The 19,534-nt window shown below is 41.3% G+C and overlaps 1 protein-coding gene across 1 annotated transcript in view; it reads right to left on the bottom strand.

Moving 5' to 3' along the window:
- The window catches only part of LOC117368307, a 94,533-nt gene that overhangs the window by 8,307 nt on the left and 66,692 nt on the right, over positions 1-19,534 (bottom strand). The window contains exon 7 of the mRNA XM_033961883.1: positions 8,521-8,619. Coding sequence (XP_033817774.1) covers positions 8,521-8,619 — 99 coding nt within the window. The remainder of the gene's footprint in view (positions 1-8,520; positions 8,620-19,534) is intronic.

The following is a 19,534-nucleotide window of genomic DNA, read 5'->3' as shown; positions in this document are numbered from 1 at the left end:
GAGAAGGCAGTAGCTGAATTTGGAGGGTGGGGGGATAAAAGATGGACAAGCATGAAGAAGGGAGGCGTCAGAGGAGGATGGGGAGGAAGAAGAGGGGAGTTAGATGAGGGGGATCCTCTCCATCCCCACCCATCCCCGCCAGGATCCTCTCCGTCCCCACACATCCCCACAAGGAATTACCTCCATCCCTGCCCGTCTCTATAAAAAGCAGCAATTACTTCTGACAGGATCATCAATTCTTCAGTTTCTTTTGTGTTTGCGCTGCTGTTTTCCTTGTGGAATCTCTTTGGTGGAACCCTTTTTTTGTTTTCTGTTCAGGTAATTAACTTATAAACCCCCTCTTTTACTAAGGCTGACGTGTCCATTATATTATATGGATGAACCCTGCTCCCAAAGCCTTCCATCCCCGTGGGAGTCTCGTGGGCCAGAGTTAGGTCCCCGTGGGAGGCCCATGGGTTAGGGGGGGATTCCCGCGATCCCCATTCCCGTGCAGACCTTTAGTAAGGAAAGGCTTTTGGAGGGTTCCAAAGAGGGAGGGGGAAGAATTCATTTTACAGGTCTTTACCAGATACGCAGTCCGTCTGTGCATATGTCTCCCCTCCTCACACATCCCCTCATAATCATACCTACCTACACAAATATCACACAAACCCTACCTCTTCTAATACCTAACCCCCAGCACACATAGTCCCCATCTCTTTACCTCCCATACACAACTCTCTCCCCTTGTTATCAACTTCTCATGTCCCCAAATTCATCAAATTACACATACCCCCTGATACTTTCAGTCACAGAATCCCATGCTCATATCACACATCTCCTGCAAACACACACACACATACCCCAAGTTTGCATATGCCACTGTCTGTATTTTCCAGACTGTAAGTGCCAGGTAAGATGATGTAAGTTATTATTAATAACAAAATTATTGGTCACATAGAAAAACATGGCTTTAATGGGAAAGAGCCAGCATGGATTTTGAAAATCACAGTAGTGTTTTACTAATCTTACTGTAGAATTCTTTGAAGAAGTGAATAGCTATATGGATAAAGGTGAGCAGCCTAATATGTGACACACTGGGCAGTTTCTACTGGTTATACTTCTGTTTATTGCTATAGCTAACTCCAGAGGGCATAGAAGAGCTCTGAGAGAAAATGAACACATGCAAGTTCTAGGAGCTATAATTCCTGAATGTTCTGAACTGACATGAAATGAGCTTACATTAGAGACAAGCAGCCTGGAAGATGGGGTAAGAAACAGCAAGGCTTCAGTGCACAGAAAAAGGAAACAAAGCACATGGGAACAATTAAGAAGGCTGCTAGTGAACAGAATAAAAAGCATAGATTGTTTTCAGAGAGAGGCCAACAAAGACAAAGCCTTGGAGAGACAAAGCTGTAAAAACCATTGGTGAACCCTCCTCTGGTTGAAGCACCTCTTTCTCCAGGAAGTAAGGGGTGCATGGAGAGGTCAAGAGGCTGCATCCCGCATTTGCGCAGCCTTCAGCTTTGCCTCAGAACAGGAAGTTGATGTCAAAAGGGGTGGGGACTAGCATAGCCAACAGCTGTGGGCATATGGACTGCTGCCTTACAACCACTCTGGCATTCCCCAACTCCCTGCACCCAGGGCGGACTGTCCCCACCACCTCATTCTTGATACACTAGAGGTAAGGACATAAGAGTTGCCATACTGGGAGAAACCAAAGATCTATCAAGCCCAGTATCTTGTTTCCAACAAGTCAATCCAGGTCACAAGCACCTTGCAAGATTCCAAAAGAGTAAAACAGATTTTATGCTACTTATCCTAGAAATAAACAGAATTTTCCAAAGTTCATCTTAATAATGGCTTATGGATTTTTCTTTTAGGAAATTATCCAAACTTTTAAAAACCTGCTAATTATTTTCACCATATTCTCTGGCAATGAATTTCAAAGTTTTGTTACATGTTGAATGAAGAAATATTTTCTCTTGTTTGTTTTAAATTTACTACTTTCCAGTTTCATTGTAGGCTTCCTAGTCCTAGTATTTTTGGAAAGAGTAAACAAGCAATTCACATCTATCCACTCCACTCACTGTAAAACCACAAGATGTATTCATTAGGTAGGGTTACCAGATGTCTGGATTTCCCCCTCCTTTTGAAGACATGTCCAGGTTTTGAAAAGCTGTGTCAGGCAGGGAGGAAGTCCACACATGCGTGGACTTCCTCCCTGCCCAACAAGAGCAGGCAGCAGGGGGGGAGGGGGAGGAGCTAGGGCAGGATTAGGGCGGGGATGGACATAACTAGGTGGGCCTTGGGGGTGGGGCTAGGGTGTCCAGATTTTCTAAAAGTTGTCAGATCTTGAAATGATAGGAACTTAAATTCTGTTGCAGTGTCTGGGCTGAGAAATTTTGTCAGAGGATTTGGAAAGCTGATATGAGAGTAATATGATTGTTTTGGGTGGTACCAACTTGATGTTGCAAGATTTTTATAGTGTTTGGGCAGGGAGTCTGTACTGGTGATCAGGCAGATAGGCTACAATAGGAGTACCGGTATATCCTGGATTGGAGTTGTGCCAGAATAAAAGTCTATGATACAGAGACAGACAAATCAGTGCTGCACATACAAAGCTGACAGGAGAGCCAGCTGGTACAGGCAAAGAGCCTAGGGGTTTTAATATGTATTGGAAAGTTGGACAAGTTGAAAGAAAGAACTTTATAGTATGTTTGGAAAGTATGCTTTGGATAACATTATGTTTATGTTTATTAAAATAACTTGTTATACCGACACTCTTCATCAGATCTAGGCAGTTCAAGTTTCAAGTTTTATTGATTTTGATATACCAACCATCAAATTAATAAGATAGGGAAAACTGAGAAGAATAAAAATGTGTGAACATATAATAAAACAAACAAACAAACGAACAAACAATTACCAGACGTACTGGAATGTGAGGGTGGAATAATGGGATGGGTAAAGTTACATATTAAAGAAGAAGAAAGGAGATAGTAGGGGTTGGGTAGTACATAAAGGGAGGGGTTGCTTTGTCAAAGAGATTGTTGTGAAAAGGAAGAATAAAAGTTTATAATAATAATAATATAAAAAACAGTTAAAAGAATAAAAGAACTCCATTTTCTGATAGGAAAGATTAAATCCACTTATAAAGACAGTCACTCAAACACTATGGGGTTCATAATTGAAACAAATGCATCTAAAAACCCGCCCAAGTGCCGATAATTTAAACAGCTTTTTGGATGTATCCAGGGACTTTTGTGCATCTGAATCCTACTGTGTGCCCATTTCTAGAGGATTGTTTAGGGCGGGATGTGGGCAGGACCAACCTAGACTTAGACGTCCTGCAGGGATAACTGTATGTTTGATGAGACTTCCTAGGCGAAACTTATACATTGTGACTTAGACGATGTAAAAGCAGGTATAAGTGCCAAAAAGGTATCCAAAATGACCAGATAACTACTGCAGGGACAAAGTAAAGACACCCACACACTCCCCCCATGTTCACTGACTCTGTTGCATCCCCACAAAGTTCAGAATAAAAATGTACATAATTGCCTCTGGAACATCAGTATCTGGTATAGGAAAGCCTAGTAGAGCTGCACAGAGGTGGCTTAAGTAGTCTGGGGGTGGGTTACTGAGCCATAGAGAGGAGGACCCAGGCCCATAAGCCACTCTAACCACTACATTCATGGTGGAAAATGTGAGCCCACCAAACATCACCTACAGACATAAGGGCTATTAGGGTTTTAGACAGGTGGGTATAGTGGGTTTTGGGAGTATTTTGGTGGGCTTACCATAACCTACAAGGGACCTCTGGTAAAATGCTTATCTGGCACCCTTTTTGTGAAGTTCACAGCAGTGCCCTATAAGGTGCCCCTCTGCTCTTTTGCCATGTCTGGGTGGCCAGTCCATCACAATGTGGCCCCTCCCAGGTCCAAATGGTCTTGTTCTGGGTGTTTAGGACTTGGACAAATTTTTGGTCGAGAATGTGGTATAAAGATAGACGTAGTGGCAGTCCGGTCTGGATGATCAAACACCTGGACGTACAGATAGATGACTTTCAAAAAAAATTATATATTTTAGACGTACTTTTCGAGAATGGACATTTTGCCCCTACATCCAAATCGGACTTAGACGTTTTATTTATTATGCCCCTCCATGCACCTTGTGTTTTCTCTACTGACCCCCAAACCCTATTCCCATTATAACAAATACACACTCTACCCTTCTATGTTTGCTTAGACTGTAAAGCAGTGTCTTTCAAACTTTTTCGAGCCGGGGCACACTAAAGGCACCCAGAAGTGTGCGGACGTCGCTGTGATGACATCATGTTCATGCGTGATATCATCATGCTGACATCCACGCATGCGCAGAGGCCCTCCAGACAGGCCCTGAAATGCCAGTAGGGTGTGCCAGCAGTAACAAATATCAACCGAGTACCCCCAAACATAGACCTCCCAAACTCCACCCTAGAACCACCTAAGCTCTTCCCCAGATCCCACCCCCTTTACTAATTGCAATGTAATTTTTTTCCATTCACTTTTCACATACATACAATATACACAGCAGATATAAATTCTCAAAACTGATACATTTCAATCACTATATATAAAATCATTTTCCTTATTGTTGTCTTGTGACTTTATTTTTCTGTGCTTTTAACTATGTTTCCAGGGCCTTCTTATCCATTGACTGTTTTTCTCTCCTTCTTCACTTTCTGCCTTGCATCCATCTTTCCTCACATTCAAGTTAGTAACCTAACCATAGGATTGTAACCAACAATTTTAAAGTCACTCAGAGATATATGAAACTCTTCAAGGGGGGACCGCACCCCCCTAGTGGTGAAACAGAGTTTACTTTCCAGTCATTGCAACTATTTCAATGCTGGTCATGCTCCAAGGTTGGTTGCAAAAAATAAATAAATAAAGATTGTTACAGTCTTTCAAACACTTGTGTGGAGATTCTTTTTCTTTTCAAGCAAACATCACTCTAAGATAAATAAGTTATAGCATAGTGACTTAACTTTATGACGGGTTAGGGGTCTCTGGTGCATTCCCAGTTTGTAAAACACCTCTTAGAACGAAGAGTAGGGCAACATACTCCATGCGGACACTGTAAAATGTGCAAATACAGTGTTACTTTACAGCATATGTCCATACACAGCAATTGTCTAAGCAAAATTAAATCTCCTGCTACAGATTGTGATTCCAGACAAGTGGTGTATGTGATTCAATGCCCGTGTCATCTACTGTACGTGGGATGTACTACATGAAGTATCAAGACCCGTATTGGAGAACACATTAGTAGGATTGGTTCAGCATTGGTTGCAACATCAGCATGCAATCATGGATCTCAAATTCTCCGTACTTAATGTTATTAATTTAACTAGAGGAGGAGATGTTGCCCATATACTTTGGAGACAAGAACAGAAATGGATTTTTACTCTTAATACGTTACATCCTAATGGCCTCAATAGCGAAATGGAATGGATTGCCTTCCTGTGAAAAGATCATTTGGTGACATAAACTTTATCAGCACATTGCTGCATTTACAGTGATTATATCAGTTTTATTGTCTTCTTTTTTGCCTTGGTCGCATGATAGCAACAAATCTTTTCATGGACTTATCTAGCAATAGTATTTGGATGATATTTACTGTGCCACGTATACTAATGACGTTAGTCATAACTCTGACGTGTAGGGAGCTCCTCCCCCATTTTACATTTAAACCGGAGAGCTGCCGCTGTGGTTCCTCTGGCTGTTGAAATCTTTTGCACCGACAGCGTTCTTCGACGGTATGTATCTTGCAGTGCCTCCTCTCATGTAATAGCCTTAAAGTTTATTTAGAAATTCGCCGCTGTGAGGACAGTGAAACCTTTCCCCATAAACCAGCTTTTTTGTATACTCTGTTTTTCAGATGTTGTTACATCACGAAGTCAAAACATTTTACCAGTATTGAAAAGGACTTTCACTATACTTATGATAGGGTCTCCTGAAGAAGAAATCGAAACGGGGTCACGTAGAGACCCCTAACCCGTCATAAAGTTAAGTCACTATGCTATAACTTATTTATCTTAGAGTGATATTTGCTTGAAAAGATAAGAAAGAAAAAGAATCTCCACACAAGTGTTTGAAAGACTGTAACAATCTTTATTTATTTATTTTTTGCAACCAACCTTGGAGCGTGACCAGCATTGAAATAGTTGCAATGACTGGAAAGTAAACTCTGTTTCACCACTAGGGGGATGCGGTCCCCCCTTGAAGAGTTTCATATCTCTGAGTGACTTTAAAATTGTTGGTTACAATCCTATGGTTAGGTTACTAACTTGAATGTGAGGTCAGTTGTTTTTTCTGGATCCTAGCATTTTCTGACTTCCACTAGTTTCCAACTAGTATTACCCCAGTGATTTCAAAAGGAAATTGCATCCATCTTTTGCATTAACTTAGAATTCAATATTTCCATTTTTCTGCTTTCTTCTCAAAATCTATTCTCTCTCTCTCTCCTTCCCTCCCTATTTCCATGGTCCGGACATCTCTCTCCTCCCCCCACCCCCAGTGGTCCGATGACATCTATCTCCTTCCTTTCCCCCCTTCCCAGTCTGGCATCTCTCTCCTCTCCTTCCCATAATCTGGCATCTTTCTTTACTACAGTACTACTGTTATTATTTCTATAGCGCTACCAGACTTCTCTTCTTCCCTTCTATTCTCTGGCCTGATATTTCTCCCTTCCTTTAGTCATCTCTCATCCTCCAATTTCTGTTTCCCTTATTCCTTTCTGTCCCCTGCATTCCATCTCCCTTCCCTTCCTCCTTTCTGGCCCCCCTCCCAGTCCAACATTTCTTCCTCTTTTCCACCAGTCCAACATTTTTTTCTCTCTTCCTCCTGCATGATTCTCCTCTGGTCCTCCTTCCTTCCCCTAACCAACATCTCTCTCTCTCCTTCCATGAGTCCAACTTTTCACTCTCTGCCCTCTCCCCCTTTTAGCTGTATGTATAAATTATGGTTCATTGAGATTTGAGTGTTTTATTGTTTTGTCATTAGAATGGTTCTTATTACGATATTTATGAAGAAAACATTTTTTTTTTTTAACTTTTGTTCTTAATCTTTCCTTTTCTATTTTTAATGGAGTTCTTTTCTTGATGAATGTGATTTATGCATTGTAAACCGCTTGGATCATTTTAGGCCGTTATGTGGTATATAAAGTTTTTAATAAACAAACATAAACATGTTCAGCAGTGCCCCTTCTCCTTTCCCTTTCCAGCAATACCTCTCCTGTCACTGCTAGCAACAGCTCACTGTGTGCTTTTAACTTTGGCACACAGCTGCCGCTAGCAGTAGTTTAGCCTGGTTTAATCAGGCAGCCTCGGGGGTCTTTGCTAGGCTGGCCTGCTTCGATGATATGATGCAGGCCGGCCTAGCAAAGGCCCCGAGGCTGCCTGATGAAACCGGGCTAAACTACTGCTAGCGGCAGCTGTGTGCCGAAGTTAAAAGCACACAGAGCCGCTGCTGCTGCTGCTCTGGGGGCATGGAGACGAGGAAGACAGGAGTCCTGGGGGCGCGGAAATGAGGAAAGCAGGAGTCCCGGCAGATACAAGCAACATGAAGGTAGAAGTCAGTTGACACAGGCGCCAGAGCCTCTCTTCCTGCCCTGTGAGCTGTGGCACACTTAAAATCTCAAAAAGAACACTAGTGTACCGTGGCACACAGTTTGCAATATACTACTGTAAAGGCTCAAGAAAGCATGCTAACTTCCATGCCTGTGAAACTTCGAAGTCTTGCTTAAAGAAATGGCATTTCAGCATTGATTTAAATTTCTTATGATTCAGTTCAATACGAATTTCACATGGCAAATGTTAACTGTAGAAAAATTTTACTATGAAGCTTATAGTAAAGAATCACATAAACTTGTAAAATAGGACCTGTAAATACAGTACAGTAGTACACCAATGAGGTCTGCTCATACTGTATATGAAAAGAATAGTACTGAGTTCCAGACATCAGATAGTTGAGCTAAATGGATAATGGTATGACAGATATACAGTATATGGATTTTAGACAGCACTTGGTCAACTATCTCATGGAATCTTCCTTGGGAAATTTAAAAGTCATGGGATAGGAAGCAATGTCATACTGTGGATTGCCAACTGGTTAAAATATAGGAAACGAAGAGCAGGATTAATTAGTCAGCTCTTTCTATGGAAAGGAGTCAATAGTGGGGTGCCTCGGGGTTCTATTCTGGAACTGATTAACATATTCATTAAAACAGCAGCCTATTTAATTAATTTATAAAATAACTGATAGATAATAATGATTTGTCTATCAGGAAGAATTATCAAAAGAAGGACAACTTTTGAAATATTGTAGAGTTTATTACAGCATTTATTAAGGGAATGTCCTAAGGATGTGTCAGTGCGCTCCCCCCAGCCCCCCATGGCATTCTAATTTCAAAAATGTAAATTGAAAGATAAACATCTAACGAGTGAACATTTAGTTATATAAAAAGACAAGAACCTGAAATACGAGAAACACTTACCAGTGGAAACTTCCTGATTTTTTGAGATGCTTTTGGTCAATGCAAAAATACATGGAATGGTTACAAGGAGAGTGACTGGATAGGTAACAGTTGCAAACACTAAATACAAAAAAAGAGGAAAGAGACACAATGTCCATGTTAGTTGAATATGGGATCTATATGGCCCCAAAATATTTTTGGCGGGTCCTAATCATAATCATTACTACAGAATGGATAAGTTGGGGGGGTCAAATTTAAAAATTGGGTTTCCATAGAATACGGGGGAACATTTTTCTTCCATTGATCACCCAGGCCCTTCTTTTCGATGGCATCTCTCACAAACTCACTTCAGAATTATTGCTACCATCCTTTGCACCATGATCTGCCCCATGACAGCACTATCTAGAAGAAAAATCAACCTGTAATCTGCAAGACCTTGCATGCTGACAGAGCCTATGGTAGCCCTGTTCCTTCTCCCTCATGGCTGCCTTATTGCCATGGAAACCCATGTGAGGGGGCAGCACATCATAGAGCCTGCCAGCAACCATGAGCTCATGCTGAAGTTTGTTCTCAGAATTGCTGCAGCAGTGGGGCAGATGCTAGTATAGGGGACATCAGCATGGTAACAAGTCCAGAGGGCAGCATGGCAGAAACAGCTGAAGTTCAGAGGCAATAGTCTGTGTCACCTATTTCCAAATATAGGCTTTATAAAAATTACAAATTAGAAATAGTGAAACCTACTAGTGACCAATGAAAAGTCGATATGTAGTACTAAATGTAACCAGGGTTAAAAGTTTAAAAGTTATCTGAGTGAGGAAAAACAGGGTTTAAAGATGATTTTAAAGGGTTTTAAAGCAAATAAGTTTTGGGAGAGGAAAATGGTGACAGAATTTTAAAAAGTGTGGGATAAACACAGAAGATCTCTAATTAGAAAAGGAATGGTATAAATTAAAGAACTAAGGTCGGTACTGGACATACTTGCACAGTCTCTGTCACATATATGGTGATTTGGTGTAGGATGAGCTGGGGAGGGCATCAATGGGAAATCCACTAACTTGGAACATGAGAACATTGTTGGCCAGACTTTACGGTAGGTATCCAGTAATCAATGGGATGGTTGGATAGGCTGGAGTGAGCTTGGATGGCAACTCCAGGAGTTGGAACCTAGGACAGTACCAAGTGGACTTTATAATCTATGGCCCAGATATATCAAAGAAAGAGACAAGTTAATTTAATCAAGTATTTTTAATGAATATAACTAATTGGTAGACTGGATGGACTGTTCAGGTCTTTATCTGCCATCATTTACTATGGGGCTCATAATCGAAACTTAAATACGTCTAATAACCTGTCCAAGTGCCGATAATCGAAATGGTTTTTTTGGATGTATCCAGGGATATTTTAGGCCTCTGAATGCTGTTGTGTGCCCAGAGCTGAAAGAGGTGTTTTTGAAGGCGAGGTTAGGGTGGGATGTGGGCCGACCTAGACTTAGTCATCCTGCAGGGATAATCAAATGTTTGACGAGACTGCCATAGTGAAACTTATATGTTGTGAGTTAGACGATAGGTATAAGTGCCCAAAAAGGTATTGAAAGTGACCAGATAACCACTGCAGAGACAAAGTAAAGACCCACACACACTGCCCCAATGTTCACTGACCTCCTCACATCCCCACAAAGATTGGAATAAAAATGTACATACCTGTCTACATAACATCATCACCTAGTATAGGAAAGCCTAATAGAGCTGCACACAGGTCTCTTAAATAGCCTGGAGACGGGCTAGTGAACCATAGAGAGGAGGATCCAGGCCCATAATTCACTCTAACCACTACATTTTTTGTGGAACTTGTGTTCCCACCAAAAACCCACAAAACCCTATTGTACTGCCATATAGGTGCCTCCAGCAGCTATAAGGGCTATTGGGGTTGTAGATGTGGGTATAGTGTGTTTTGGGAGGCTCACCATAATCTATAAGAGAGTTCTAGTGAGATGTTTATGTGACACCCCACTACTCTGTTACCATGTCTGGGTGGCCAGTCCATCACAATGCTGGCCCCTCCCACATCCAAAAGGTCTTGTTCTAGGTATTTGGGACTTGGATGAATTTTTGGTTGAGAATGTGGTATAAAGATAGACGTAGTAGCGGGCTGGACGATCAAATGCTAGGACGTACAGATAGACAATTTTCCAAAAATGAAATAGTTTAGAAGTACTTTTCGAGAATGGCCATTTTACCGGTGCTGACTGTGGGTGACTAGCGCCCTACATTCAAATTGGACTTAGATATTTCTTTTGATTATGGCCCTCTATGTTACTATGTAATTAAAAGGAAAATGGAGAGCGACAGGGCATGGGTTGAAGTTGAGATGTTAGGCTCAGGAGTAATCTAAAGAAATACTTTTTTTTAATAGAAAGGTTGGTAGATGCATGGAATAGTCTCCAGGTAGAGGTGGTGGAGCCCAAGACTGTGTCTGAATTCAAAAAAGGAGGAGATAGTAGATGGTGCGGATAGGCAAACTTGATGGTTCATTTGGCCTTTATCTGCCATCATGTTTCTATTCCAAGGCATAGTTACTACATCTGCTCAATAATGAAGTTAGAATTTCACATGCTGGTGAAACCTGGCCAAAGCCACTATTTGTATTTCCAGATCATAATTCTTTTCCAGGCTGAAAGAGAACAGTATTTGGCCTCTTTTTCTAGAGTTGGGATTTCAAGTCCTTGAGTAATGTAAACAAGTTCGGTTTTCAGGGTATCCTTACAAAATATGTACTGGAGATATTTGCATGCCTACTTCCTCCACTGTATCCAAGTTTCCAAGTTTATTAAAAATTTGTTATACAGTACTCCCCCGAAATTCATGGGGGTTTCATTCCAGGAACCCCCATGAATCTTGAAAAACCACGAATACGTGGGGGACACTGAAGAGGGCAGCCGGAGTGCTGGCGAGTGAAGAAAATCACTCACTGTATGCTCCGACCACCTCTTCCTGCACTAAAGTTGGGCCTTACCAGTCAGGAGCTACGTGTCAAAGCAGCTCCTGATTGGTAAGGCCCGACTTTAATGCAGGAAGAGGCGGTCAGAGCATACAGAGAGTGATTTCCTTCACTTGCTGGCAATCCGGCTGCTCTCTCCTGCCTCTCCAGCTGTCCTCTCCTGGTCGGCGGTCGCGGTCAGAAAATACTGCGAACGACTGGGGGGAACACTGTACCGCCAAATCAAAACTTAGCAGTTTACAAAACATTAAAAGGGTTCTTGATTGGCTCTTGATTGGTTTTCTAAATTTCTACTGTCTCGTTCTTATTCAGTCAATATTGAAGGTGATATTTCCAATTCCTGGCAGCCTCCTTGTGGGGTTTCCCAGGGTTCTTCGCTTTTCCAAATCTTGTTCAATCTTTATATGACTACTTTGAACACTTATAAGTTGTCAGTTTGGGAAATGCTTTTTACCTATGCGGATGATATCTTTATACTGATCGAGACTGATTCGAATAGTACTAATTTAGCTTTTAAAATAAACTACTGTATTTCTAAACTTCAAGCTTGGGCTATGTCTATCCAGATGAAGTTAAATGCAGTCCAAACTAAACTTTTGTGGTTAGGCCCCAAACTGGACTGCTTTCCTTCCACCATACTTCTGGATTCTGGGGCCTCCCTGCAAATCGAGTTCTCCTCTAAGATTCTGGGAATCCTTTTTGACTCCTCTCTTACCTTTAAGGATCAAATAAATTCTCTGGTTAAGAAATGCTTTTTCAGTTTACGAATGCTGAGGAAGGTTAGATCTCTTTTTCATCAACGCCATTTTTCTGTCCTGGTCCAATCAATTATACTATCTCAACTAGATTACTGTAATGCTATTTATCTTGACATCACAAAGATCTGTCTCCAAAGGTTACAACTGATTCAGAATACCACTGCGAAGCTGATTTATGGAAAAAGCAAATTCGACCATGTGACTCCTTTGCTTTTGAGCCTTCATTGGCTTCCGGTTCATCTCAGGATTCAATTTAAATGTGTATGCATTACTTTTACATTTTTATATGGTATTTTTATTCCTCTTGTTCCTCTGCTATGGAACGTTTATAGATTTTCCTATGCTAGAGGCATTCAACAATTTAAATTTTCCATTCCTTCTAGGAAAGGTATTAAAGGAGTCAATAACTTTAGCCTTTCTTTGGCTTTTAAATTTTCTCAATTATGGAATGAACTCCCTTTAACTTTGAGATGCCCTAGTCCTTTCCAATTCTTCTACAAATCATTAAAAAAATTTTTAATATGCTAAACATTTTGAAAATTAATCTCCTTGCAATTTTAGCATTGTTTTTAATTATTGTTAACCGAGTCAAGCTTCCTCTGGTTGATGACCCGAAAAATAAAGCTAAGTTTTAGTTTAGTTTAACATAATGTGAGTAACAAGGCTAAAAACAAAGTAAAACCAGCAAATTAGTAACAAAACAAATAAAATTGCAGAACCAAACAGGAACAAAAGGAGTTAAGGGTAAACTACATTATTGATAGGAAAGATAGGACAAGGAAAGAGAAACACAATTGGGACTCTTCTTCTGCCCTGTGTTCAGGGCCGACAGACCACCGTTCCTGCTCTTCTGCAGGCAGAGGAAGGAGGAAGAAGGCTTCCATTTTGTCCCTCCTTCCTCAGCCTGACTCTGCAGTACAGCGACGCCGATCGGGCCAGACTCCGCCCACCCAGTTCACTCTTCTTCTGCCCTGTGTTTAGGTCCAATGACTACCGCTCCTGCTATTTAAGGCAGAGGAAGGAGAAAGCCCCCTGCCATTTTTGCCATCCCTCTTCTGCCTGACACCGCTTGTGCAGGAAGGACTGATCTCGGTGCGGTTTTATCTTAATCTCGATGTTAGGTCCTACCTCGATGCAAGTCCTTACATAACACCAATAGCTGCTTAAGTTCTACCCTGCTTATGTCTTACTAGAAGCATTTGGGTGCTGAATTACCTTCTGATTTAAGTTTCTCCTCCATTCTGTCTTACCAGAAGTAATTAGATGCTAAGTCTTCTTTAAGTTTTATCTTACCAGAAGCAATTAGATGCCAAGTCTTCTTTAAGTTTTATCTTACCAATTTCAATGTCTTACCAGAAGCGACTGTCTTATAGATCAATATGCTCTTACTAGAAGAAATTGGGCGCTAAGTTTTCATCCTACTAGATGTAATTAGGTGCAAAGTTACTAGAAGCAATCAGCTGCTAAATTTTACCTCCACCTACATCTTACATCCTACTAGAAGCAATTGGGTGCTAAGTCTTTTATTCTGATTTAAGTCTTTTATTCTGATTTAAGTTTTTACCTCCGCTCTGTCTCCCTAGAAGCAATCAGGTGCTAAACTTTCTTCCATTTCAAGCCACTGTGCCAAGTTCTTTATCTGCTTTAAGCCACTTTTCAGAAAGTCAAACAAGTCCTAAGATATCTACTATCAAATACCCAACAAGAACCTAACCTCCAATTCCAGATCCTCACACGTTAAACAAACAGGTTCTGCCTTCAGTCCTCTTACTGGTTCTCCATCTTCTTGGTTTTTTCTTCTCTTACTCTGCTCATTTACCAACACTATTCACTGCCTGAAACCTCTCCCCCCCAATCTACTCGACTCCACAAATGTCAATAATATTTGCCCTGGCCTCAGAATCCCTGCGCTAGTGCGCACCAGAAATCACCCCTTCAAAAACACCCTCCAAGGAGTCAACTACATCTCTTTAAAGCCCGTTCCTCCTGCCAATCTACCCAGCCTCACCTCCGATTCTCTCACCCCAGTCCCAACACTCTATTGTAATGCTAGATCTGCTTGCAACAAGACCCTAATATTAAAGGACCTACTTGTGGACTTCGATCCTGGATTCCTGTGCATCACAGAAATATGGATTGAAAAAGACGATCTATTCATGCAAAAGAATTCTGCTCCTATGGTTACCATGGCCTCTTCTCTCCCAGAATAAATCGGAAAGGAGGAGGCCTGGCACTCCTCTACAAATCATTTTTCGACATTCAGCTCCTCAAAAAGGGTAGCTACACCTCACTAGAATATATGCTAGCTTCAGTCAAGGACGAACTCTACTCCTACCCATTAGGTATCTTATTACTATACCGGCCACCAACCCCCTGGAACAAATCCTCCAAAAACTCATCCTCGAGAACGCCTTCCTAAAATTTCAGAGACTATTGATCATTGGCAATATTAATCTCCACTTAGATGACAACACCAGCAAGGATGCAACCGAATTCAACAATTTCCTTACTTCTCTAGGTTTCCCTTCTCCTGCATCCTCCCCAACCCACGAAAAGGGGCTCACACTAGACATCATCAGCTTCCTTGACCTGACCGAACACAAAACATGTGCCGAAGATGCTTGTTGGGAACATATCCCTTGGTCCAATCACTTTTTAGGCTCTTTCTGCCTCCCCATTTTCATGTCCCACCTTGGATCTCCACAAATCCTATCACCTTCTGCAAAAAAATCGCCAGCAAACTGTTCTGGTCCCAATTTCTCAACCAACTTTCCTCTTGTTCTAAGCCTGCTGACCCAGAATTCAACTGGCGCAACTGGATAAACCTCTCCAAGACTACCTATTGTGCTCTTGCCCCTTTATATACCAAATCTATCTCTTACTCCCGTAAGGCCCCTTGGTATGTTCCGTACCACAGGGAACTGAAGCAGAAATGCCGAGCACTGGAGTGCAAATGGAAAAAATCCAAATCACCTTCAGACAGACAATCCTGGAGGGATAATATCAAGTTTTATAACGCAGTACTAAAAAAAGCAAGGAAGAACTTCTATGGTGATAAAATTTCCAGATCCAACAACCAGAGCAGCACTCTTTTTAACATCTGGCGCACCTTAACTTCTAAAAACGACTCCACCATTCCCCCCTCCTCCCCATCAGCAGACGACCTAGCAAAATTCTTCAAAGAAAAGATCACTACCATAAGGAACTCCTTCCCTCCAGCGGTCTCTTACAACTCTCTGGCCCCCAACAACTCTAACCCTATCCCAGCAGACAGATCCTGGACTACTTTCAAACTCGTATCTGAATCCCAGATCTCTAAACTCTGCCTCAAACTGAAATCCTGCAAATATACCCTGGATCCATTCCCTTCCTACCTGTATGAGAATATTCCTGCGCAGGCCATCTCATCCCTCACCAGACTTATAAACTCTGCTTTACTATCGGGCCTATTCTCTACAGAAATGGGACATATTGCCTTGTCCCCATTACTGAAAAAAAGCAGATCTTGGCCCTTCCTCTCCTTGTAACTACCGTCCCATAGCAAATATCCCTCTCCTGACTAAAATGCTAGAGGCCATCATTCCACCCAGCTCTCATCCTACCTAGAGAGATTCTCCATTCTCTTACCTTACCAATAAGGCTTCAGACCCAACTTCAGCACTGAATCCCTCCTGGTCTCATTAATTTCAAAGGTGCAACAATTACACTCTCGCAATAAGTTTGCTGTCCTATTACAATTCAATCTCTCTGCAGTTTTTGATGTCATCCACCACGATATTCTAATTTATCAACTTTCTGAGATAGGCATTGACTCCACACTCTTAGAGTGGTTCTCGAACTTCTTACGTTCCCGCTCCTACACTGTCAACACAAAAGGCACCACGTCCGCTCCTTGGAAACCAACTTGTGGAGTCCCGCAGGGATCACCCCTATCCCCTATTCTCTTTAACATCTACATGTCTTCCCTGAAAATCTTCCATCTATCTTCCCTTGAAACAATCTATACTTATGCTGACAACATCCTTGTCCTTCTCGAGACAGACTCGAACCTTACCAACCTCCCTGAGAACATAACAGCCTGCATAACGAAACTCCAATCCTGGTCCCTCTCTCTGTTCAAATGAAACTGAACAAGTCCAAAATGAAACTTCTCTGGTTCTGTCCACCCTCTTCGCACTGCCCTCTGGCACCACGCTGCAGCTTGAGTTCTCAAGCAAAGTTCTAGGCATCATCATCGACTCTTCTCTGTCCTTCAATGACCAGCTCAACTCCCTAGTAAAATCATGCTTTTTCAGCCTCCACATGCTGAGAAAAGTAAGATCCTGCTTCCGCCAACAACATTTTGCCATCCTTGTTCAATCCATCATCCTTTCCAAACTAGATTACTGTAATTCCATCTACCTAAGTCTAACTAAAAAGAGTCTTCAAAGACTTCAACTAATTCAGGACACTGCGGCCAAGTTTATCTTCGCAAAATGTAAATTTGACCATGTTTCCCCACTTTTGTCCAAACTCCACTGGCTCCCAATAATCGCCAGGGTTCATTTTAAATGTTCCTGTCTAGCTTTTAAAATCCTACACGGCATCCTCCCTCTCCTAATCCCTCTATCTTGGAACTACCCAAATCCCGACAACACCAGACCCACCCAAAAACTTAAACTATTCTTCCCCTCACTAAAAGGTATTCTCCATGTGGGAAAATTGGGAAAATCTCTCTTCTTTAGAATCACAGAGCTTTGGAATAACCTTACTACCCCATTGCAGAATCAGGTCTCCTTCCAACTATTCCGTAAGCACCTGAAAACTAGGCTTTTCACAAAAACGTAATGCTCTCCTCCCCCCCCCTTTACTCAACCACCAAACTCAATATGCTATACTTTCCTTTATTAAGCTCCTGTAAACTGTGCCGAGCTCTATATTCATGGAGAATATGCAGTATATAAACCTAAGGTTTAGTTTAGTTTAGTTTAGTTTAGGGAGGGGAGACAAATTCTTTCAGAAAAGAAAGGGATCAGAATCTTTGCTGAATGGAAAAATATCTCTTGTGTATTCACACAAGGACTCAACAAAGAAGTGAAATGGACTGTGTTGCAATAGAAAATCTGGAATTGGTAAGCTGACAGGGCAGGATACAAGAATGGAGGAAAGGAAGTGAGGTCATGCTGTTTGAATTTCCCGGTGAACGGTGTGTTTCATGTTGATCAGCTGATACCCGGTTTGTGTCGAACCCTGGGTTCCTGCTCGAGTCACATTAGTTTTACTGGTAGGTGATACATTTTATTAAAAATTATAGTGGGGAGTGTGGTATATTTGGTATATCTGGTATGTATGATTGGGAACGGGTGTGATCATTTTGTATTTTAGGAGAGCGTTTGTGGCTGGTGGGCCTTGTAAGCACAGCTCCTGAAGACGCCATGCGGGGAAACACAGTCCTGTGTCAGGCTGAATGCTTTGCTTTCTAAATGCTTGGTCTTCCAAAGTGTTGGACAATTGAGAAGAAAGGGCTGAGCCCTGTGTTCTAAAGTGATGGACAGTTGAGAAGAAAGAGGGGAACAGCGATTGGTGATCGAGGAGTTGGTATACATCTGTCTGGTTGTTGCGTAACCTTTAGTCTGATTCCCCCTCAAATGACATAAATGAACATTAAACTGTAATTCTTCATTAGATAATTGCGATCACATTGAATGCAGCCCTATTCATGAAAACACAATATGTTGTTATTGGTGGGTGAGTGATTATATGTATGTATAAGTGTGAATGGTGTATGAGTCGGTTGATGGGGGAAAGGTTCACCAATTGTGAAACATTTATAAATGATATTTATGTCTTGTGAAAATTTATGTACTATTTATACTTGATATTGGATGGTTTCTATAGTTAAAATAATTAAAAGAAAAAGTGATTTAATAAACAAAATTGCTGATTTAATTGTTGTGTATTCAATTGGGATATCCTGAAACATGGCTGGTTTGCAGATATTTGGGACTGAAGTTTGAGAACCTATTCTAGAAAGAAGAACGTGTAGAAAAATAGACATATTAATTAGAGCTAAGACAGAGGTATTCTGTCCATACCGTCTGTACCTGTAAGCAAAAGCAGCTTCCTTTAAAGGCCATATTTGCTCTTATAGGTTGAATGAGCTAGATGACCCATTTTCTCCAGTCTAATTGAGACTTTCCAGACTTCATGCTTTAGTCCAAGATATGATCTATGACCCTGTTGCCTGCTTTTGAGGATGTATCTTTTTTGTTCTCTTATAAGAGAAATTCAAACCTACGGGATATCTTATGTCCTGCAATTACTGGGTTGGGTAGGGAACATAGGGATGTTATAGCAGGACGCCGTACATGTTGCGGTCATTGCTCAGTTTGTGACTTGATGCTGCAGGCTACATAATTTAAGGCTCTTAATGAAGATCATATGATACCATGGAAATCTTTTACTTACTGCACTTCTATGTGTGTGATCTATGCCCTGATCTGCCCATGTGAGTTAATGTATATAGGGCAAACATCATGTCAAATGAATATTAGACAGCCATAGACATTGTGTATCTAGTCATAGACGTACTGCACTGCTGGTAGAACATTGTGTATCAGTTGGACATTCATTTTCAGACTTTAAATGCTTTGTAATTGAACAACTTGATGCTGATCTCCGTAGAGGAGATATTAGGCGGCGACTTCATCCGAAAGAACAGCGTTTAATTTTTTCTTTGCAGACTATTTCCCTTAGAGGTTTAAATTCAGCCATCGAATGGCAAGCATTTCCTATGAATGGAGTATTCTCTGTGGAATGTCGTCATCTCGTCCTTCTATGTCATCGCTTTATTACATCCATGCATGCTTGAGTTTTTAAATGCACGTTGTGAGTTTTTGATTTGCCACTTTTTGCCTTACTGAATGCGGAGCTACTTGTGGATTATTCCCCTGAAGATGTGCCTTGCGAAATGGGGTTCTCCCATAGGGATGATACTTGGTCTGCATTTCATACAGCCGGAAGAGAAGCAGCACAAGATAAGTAGTGGTTTTGAGATTTTTGTACTGTTAAGTGTTGGCTATATGTATGAGATTTATTTACATTAGTTGAAAGACACTGCAATTCCTGGTATCCAGTGAGAAGTCCTATGCAATACTATATATTTATAAAATAGCAGTTGGAGTTTTTTGTGACCTATGACTATTATGGAATCACTTATTATACTTGCATTGAAGCGTTCCCTAGTCCTTCGGGGCTTTAACTGAGGTCTTTTTCTGTATTTGGCTTGCTTCTTTTGCTTT

Source organism: Geotrypetes seraphini, chromosome 1 (genome assembly GCF_902459505.1).
Source record: "Geotrypetes seraphini chromosome 1, aGeoSer1.1, whole genome shotgun sequence".
Classification (NCBI taxonomy): Eukaryota; Metazoa; Chordata; class Amphibia; order Gymnophiona; family Dermophiidae; genus Geotrypetes; species Geotrypetes seraphini.
This window is presented reverse-complemented; position numbering and strand designations above follow the sequence as displayed.